A 6,939-nucleotide genomic window follows, 5' to 3' on the forward strand; every position below is an offset into this window, starting at 1 on the left:
TTGATAGCAACACAGTTGTAAACTGTTTTTTCAAGCCACAGCCAATGGGTTCAAATAATTTTTACCATGACTTGAGTGTACTATATCTCATTACAACTACAAGAATGTGATAGCTGAATAAGCAAGAGAAATTAGAATGGAATATTTAGTATAAATCTTAAAAGTGTCACAAGAAATGCAGGAAGCGTGAGATGCAATAGACAGTGTAGGGTGAAGACATACAAGAAACCTTAGGGAGGGAAGGAGGCTGCTAAAATCTGTTTTATCAACAGCTGTTGTGTCAAAAACTTTTCTACTGATTTCTTTCTAATTAAAGTTAGGAATAGGGAAAGCCTTCTGCCAGGTTTTTTAAAAAACAAACAAACAAACAAAACCAAAAAAACCAAACTATGACAGTAGATATAGAGAACACATTAACTGTATGAAAAGTGGAAGGAGAACATTTCACCACCAGCTACTTTAGAAGAAGTCATCACTATGTTGAAGAGAGTGCCTCATCTCATATTCACTTACCATTCAACTCTTCAAGGATGAGTTCTGGAGAGCTCATGTAATATAAATCACAAAGTCTCTTGGCACTTTCATAGCCATCTATAATAAAACCACAGAAAATTACATTCCCCCCTCCACTTTTTTTTTCTCCTTTACAGTTTGCCAAAAAGAAAAACAAAAATTGAAAACACTGTGCACTGTCAGCGAGATTTTGTATTTTCTCACAAAAACTGGGTTTATAGGGAGAAGTGACAAAACTGTATTACACTTTAAAAGAAACTTCTGCTCCAGGTAGGAAAGAACTAAACCATATATGAATACAAAGATGTGTATTGGCTCTCAGTATAGACATTCATGTAAGTTTTCAGGATTCTTGTTCTTATCTGCTGAATTTACCTCTGATGACTTCAACAACATTGCAGCTAGGATCAATGCTTCCAATGTGTTTTGGATGAGCTGGATTAATTTTCCCACCAAACAGTAAAGCTGCCAAAAAAGAAAATATTATCTAATACCCAATATAATTTTACAATTTTAGTTTGTGTCTTCAGTTTTGCTAAATAGAAATTTATAGGCAATCTATAATTCCAATCTTCACCATACTTGAAAGCCTACTATTAATAAATATTTTAAGAATTGTGTTAAGAATGAGTTTATAAATAGCAAGGCAAATAGTGTACTCCTAAGAAGCATGTAAGTACATATTAAGCACTTAAAAATGAAAGGAAAATATACTGACATAGTACAGGTATCATTTCCCCTCCTTTCAACAATGGAACTTACAGTGTTGATTAAGGAGCATTCTAATTGAAATGCGACTCATGTAGAAACGGTCTAAAAAATACTGCACATTCTGTGAGGTCACTGGATCAATGCCAAAGCTTTCCTTGTACTCTATTACTCCTTGAGCCATTGTAGGAATTACATCATTGTGTCGATTCCGGATTTTTATCACAATATCTGTAAAACTAAAATTAATACATTGTTAGTATTTCACTTCCAGGTGATTTTAATACTCTGGCAAACAGTATTTGCCTACAAAAATGAAGACCATTATGTACAGAAATCACACAGGTCTGCTTAAGGCAATAAGAAGACAGGTCAGTCTTTACAGTGTATTTCAAGTGACTAGCATTGAAACAATCAGTAATCAATCATTATTGATTATTTATTAAATTATTAGTTATTATCTTGATTACTGCCCAGAAAAAGAGAAAACTGTGCCAACCATTTTCATGCAGATCAGTCCATGCCTGTCAAATGGCAGTTACGGTCAGCCAACGATGACCAAACCTACTCTACAGGTAAAAAGTTCCATACATCAGTTCTAACATTACAAGTAAGGAACTGGTAAACATTTGGTCAAGTTTAATATTCGTAGCTTCTTCAGTGTAACAAAAAAAAGCCCTGACCAGAATGATATGGTATAAAAGTGCTTTGTTTCGTGTTTTAACATACCCTCCTTTTAGGGACGGGGTGACGTTACCGCAATTCTTACGTAAAGATTGGAGATAGCTGAAATTTTTCTGAAGCTATTGTTTTCTTGCCAGTCCTTCTACATAATATTAACATGTGACAGTAAATCCTTACCTATGAATAGCCCCTGAATCCTCTGAGCTTTTGTCCTTGAAGTCAAGGATCTCCTGAAGACTTTGGACATACCTTCAAACGAAAGAAACATGACAAAGACCAATTCTAATATGCCTCCCCAGATCCCTTTGGTTAGCACTTTATGGTCTTCCAAGGTTGCTTGTTTCCAAATCATTGTATTTGATATATGCCATTGACCTGTCCCCTGTGAATTTTGTTAGATCCTTTTGAATCTATTCATGATGTTTTCTTCCAAAATTTCCAGAGCAATGAATTCCACAATTTCATTAGAATGCATAAAAGATCTTCCTTGTGTTTTAAACCCAGTAGGTGATCGCTTATTTGCAGCCCCAGCGAGTTCCTGTTACTAGAAAATCTTCCCAGCTTGTTCACGATTCAAGTATTTCTGCCATCTCTTTCCTTAGATGTGTATTTTCCAAGCTGAAGAATTCTATTTGGTTTCTCCTCACGTAGAAATTGTTCCAACCCTCTGATTATCCCTCTTGGTCTTTTCTGTTCAGGATGAAGTGACTAAAACTGCATGCAATTCAGAGGAATAATGGGCTAAAACACAGCGGTACAATTATATTCCTCCCCATTTGTTACTTAGTTCCTAACACTATTTGCCTTCTTGCCCATCTCAACTGACATATTCAGAAAAATATTCCCAGTAGCATCAAAATTGCTTTTTCCATTGTAAGCAAGCAAGCATACAGGGAGAGGAGGTTCCTCTCTGTGCTCTACTTGGCATTTGTCCAAGTAGAATTCATTTCCCATTTGATCAACGTCATTTAGTATCATGAGAATTTAAGCATTCATGTTTCATTAAGAGCCTTCATCTTCACTGGTAACTCTTCAGTCATCTAATCAATCCCACTTATTCACTGGCAGGTCTTCTGCTCTCTTAACTTTAAAAGCCCTTCCAGATAGCCATGTGCCTTTAGCAGTTGCCAAGCAATCTCTTTGTTTTGCTTTCATCTTACAAAAGTCTATGCTTATGTGTAAGTTCCTTACTTGAAAGCAAATTTTACTTTTCCAAGGATGTCTTTTTTATTTTACTAGCCTCGTATTCTTCTGTTGTTTTACATATTTTGGCTTTGGCAGCTTCCTATCGCTCTTTCTTCGTACTTGCTACACCTTTACTCTTGATCTGCAATAACCTGTCTTTTAAATGGTTTCTACTACCTTTTGCAAGCATTTTGTGCATTAGCCTGCTTCTGTTGGTTTCTTCAACTAGCTTCTTCATTTTAAGTAAGTCCCCTGTTAAACATTGTTCTGGTGGATTTTTGTTTTTACTGAATTCTCATACATGACTATCTGCAATACTTTATGATTTTTAATTCCCTTGTGGGTTCTCTAATTGCTCCTAAAGTTTTTTTTCCAAGTCTGTAAACTTAGTTTCTGATTTATGTCACATTGGGATATTTACTCAGTCTAAGTAAGTGATGTTCATGTAACGAGCACATGAAATGTTCTTTTTATAGAAGAGAATGAGTTGCTCCAACTTGTGTATGTACAGAAGGTCACCCTTAAAGGTATGAAATGACACTGTTCTTACCAGCTCTGCACCAGCTGAACTGAAGGTGTTCTTAGGAGGTTGTCTGGAAGCAGGCTTATTTCCTTCATTATGTTTGCCAATCTCACAGGCAACTCTTGTCGCAGAAACATAAATGAAGTCTTTTCACAAGCATTTTCAGATCCTAAGACCAACATCAGAATGAAGTCAGTATTTATGGTAGAGAACTACACAAACTCTTACTTTCTTGCATAAGAGGTCTGTGGTTTGGTTTTAAAGTTGACTTGGCCAGTCTGGGAAGCTAATGTTTCTTTCGTGGTAGCAGCCCATTTATATTTCAAAATGTAAACTCATTGAAACCTACCAGCCCTGTTGCGGTAACAAGAATCTTCAATATATAAAGAGTAACTAGTGCAATAGTTGCAGACCCATGCTATTCAACTTTAAATATCACTTCTATCTATGTAAATTGTTCATTTTATTTGCAGCAAACACTGACTCTAACTAGCACTATGTATGTCATTCTGAGCATGTCAGAAATGCAAATGAAACCAGCACAGGAAACTATTTATGGGAAGGATGCTTGAGAAAGTATCATGGTCCCATACACCCTGCTTGATCACTGATCTTACTGAATTACCATAACTCATATAGGAACACTTTCAGAAAATAAATTCTGTAATATTTATCTCATTTTCAGCTAGATCTGTTGAGGTTAAATTCACTGTCTTACAGGAACAGAAGACAGATAAATGAATTCACATGCATATTGAGAGAGAAACGAAAGCAGGACAGCCACTGTGCTTATCATTACAATCATAGTTCTCCCATACATTTACTTTTTAAATTTTTTACATTTTTTAAAAGCTAGAATTACTGCACCTGTTGATAACTGACCTTTTATAAGGACAGGTGTCATCTATGTGGGTGGCAATTAAATGTGGTTATTAAGATCAAGACCTAAATTTACTCCCATGATGCTTGTTTTACTAGGCGAGAAAGGAGGGTGCAGAGTGGGGAAGAGGCTAAGAAATGCTTTACTTTATTCTCAGCAAACTTCTTGCTAGACTTCAAGAGTGTCACGTAAACAGCATCTGAACTTACTAACCTGTTCATCTGCTGCAGGGAAGTACATACCTCAGGCTTAGTGTTTCACAACAGGTAACTCCTAAAAATGAACTCTGGTGTTTCTGCGCAGTTCACTCCTTCCATTTGGCAAGGGGGAGTTGGAGAAGAAGATTAAAGGAAGGGACATGGAAAAAGAGGAAGCTGGGAGTGTCTTAAACAGGAAAAATCTTCACCAAATTGAAATGGAGTAGTTTAGTTTAATGCATCCAGACTCAGATACATCATAAACTACACTGATGAAAGAATGTCAGTTAACTTAATAAAAAAAATGAATAGCTTACAAGAAATTCCTCCCCAGTGACACCTACCAGTATTATATGTTGTCTACATATAACCTCTGCCCAGAAACCTTTCAGTTTTCTCCCTAGTCAGATTGCATTTCAGGCATGACTGTTACTGGCCTTTCCCTTTTCTCAGGTAAAATTCCATGAACAAGTCAGACAAAGTATTAGAATGTAAAGATAATCTTCAAATGCCTCATATACTCAGCAAATGACATTCCACAAATTAGTTTTGTATCTGAAGGCCGTATCTTTGCAATCCTGAGTCAAATATGGAAGACAGCTTAGGGTAAGCAAGACTTCAGTGAATGAGCAAATGATTTTGTTTCCCTGTGCAGCTATGTTCTATTTGGCAAAGAATGGATAAGACTCCTACAGAAAATACTGTGCGCTTATAACCCAAGATATGACCGAGGTATATGATCCAGGCCTAAATTTGCTTATGGAATATTTCATTTGCTAGATTGAAACCTGGAGGACCTAGAAGCAGACTTTTTTTTTTAAAGTTAGCATTACCAAATTTTATGATTTCCTCTTTGACTGCTCTCACTCTAGCGAAAGGAGCCAAAAAAATGACCAATGAAAACACCATCAGATTATAACGGCTACAGAATGTCTTACAAATACTGTCTCGCTGTTGCACTCTTTTTTTGCCTTTGTTATTAGTTTTTACTATCTGTTATTAAATCCTTAAGCAAAAGAGAAAAAACAAATTAAAAAAAAACATTTTCAATATTATCTTTACCTTATGTTCAGGTACTAATAGCAAAAAAGTAGCCTAACTTTTGACATGAGGAAATACTGTGCCTTGAAAATAAACACTGATTTTAAGGTAAGCATTATTTTATCAGTATTTTAGTGGTAAAACAATACAGGTCAAAGCAAACTCTGAATTGCAGGATTCTTTGCTTAAAAGTATGGTAGCAGCAGAATATATGGTGGGGTTCCTGCACAAATCTGGTGTTTCAAATATTGGATACATTTTATTGCGTTGTATGAAACGTTGAATAGATGGATGAAGTGACAGCGGATAGTTAAGAGAAACTTTTCTTTGTAAGTCTTCCTACTTATACAAAGTCTGGGGTTCTAGGATTAGTTCTCAGTTATGTTTTATTTACAAAAATGTGAAAAGCAATACAACTATTAACTAGTTGAATGTTTATATATAACATTTATGTAAACATTTGTGCACGAGAGTGCCTTGGGTACAGAAACAGAATGTATTATAGCATGACTCCATCCCCAGGCTTTGAAAAGATTTCTCAGTGTGACTTACAAGACCTTTCTCTGTGTAGTGTTTGCTTTGAAGCAGAACAGAACAATTCCTGCGATCCCTTTTGTTTCCAAGCAGTCAAACCTGGGAGCTTTACGAGTGGTTTTAGCGCGGAGTATAAGACTATGTATCCTGTTACCAATTTACTCATTTTCAAGGCTAGATTCCCAGGCCTCCAGGATAGCTCTTGGTGTCTGCATCCTGCTCCTTCTCTCACACATCTTCTAAAACAACAACATTTGGGTAAGGTGTTTTTGTAGGGCACAGACATGTGACCGAGAAGCGACGATTGTTTCAGCTCCTCGGCGCCAGCTGAGGTTATGTGTTTCTTGTGTTTGGTATACCTTTTAAAAGGTTGCACGCTGCTAGCTTGCAAAAGGCTTCACAAATCTCACCTGAGTCACTGCTTTAACAGAACCAATTGTCATAACCACCCTCTCCCCAACACTGCAGGTTCTGCAGAAAAAACAAACTACTTTTGTGATGCCAAAAACCGGAGTTTTCAGCTGAATTACAACCTTGCCACAGTTCCAGGCTCCCTTCTCCCGGAAGGAAGCAGAGCCGCCTTCTGCCAAAAAGGACAGTATTAAGAAGCGACAGTATTAAGAAGTGATAAGCAACAGCAGGGGAACGCGGCAGCGCTAACAGCGGGGGGAGCT

General features: G+C 36.8%; 1 protein-coding gene across 1 annotated transcript in view; it reads right to left on the reverse strand.

Annotated features, from left to right (window-relative positions):
* Positions 1–3,780, reverse strand: part of PDK1 (pyruvate dehydrogenase kinase, isozyme 1) — a 9,120-nt gene extending 5,340 nt beyond the window's left edge. The window contains exons 1-5 of the mRNA XM_009332728.1: positions 3,641–3,780; positions 2,083–2,154; positions 1,276–1,460; positions 889–978; positions 514–591 (exon numbers count right to left, since the gene is read on the reverse strand). Of these exons, the coding sequence (XP_009331003.1) occupies positions 514–591; positions 889–978; positions 1,276–1,460; positions 2,083–2,154; positions 3,641–3,750 (535 nt within the window). The 5' untranslated portion in view covers positions 3,751–3,780. The remainder of the gene's footprint in view (positions 1–513; positions 592–888; positions 979–1,275; positions 1,461–2,082; positions 2,155–3,640) is intronic.
* Between the last annotated feature and the right edge of the window lie 3,159 nt (positions 3,781–6,939).

Source organism: Pygoscelis adeliae, unplaced genomic scaffold, assembly GCF_000699105.1.
Source record: "Pygoscelis adeliae isolate BGI_AS28 unplaced genomic scaffold, ASM69910v1 Scaffold160, whole genome shotgun sequence".
Lineage (NCBI taxonomy): Eukaryota > Metazoa > Chordata > Aves > Sphenisciformes > Spheniscidae > Pygoscelis > Pygoscelis adeliae.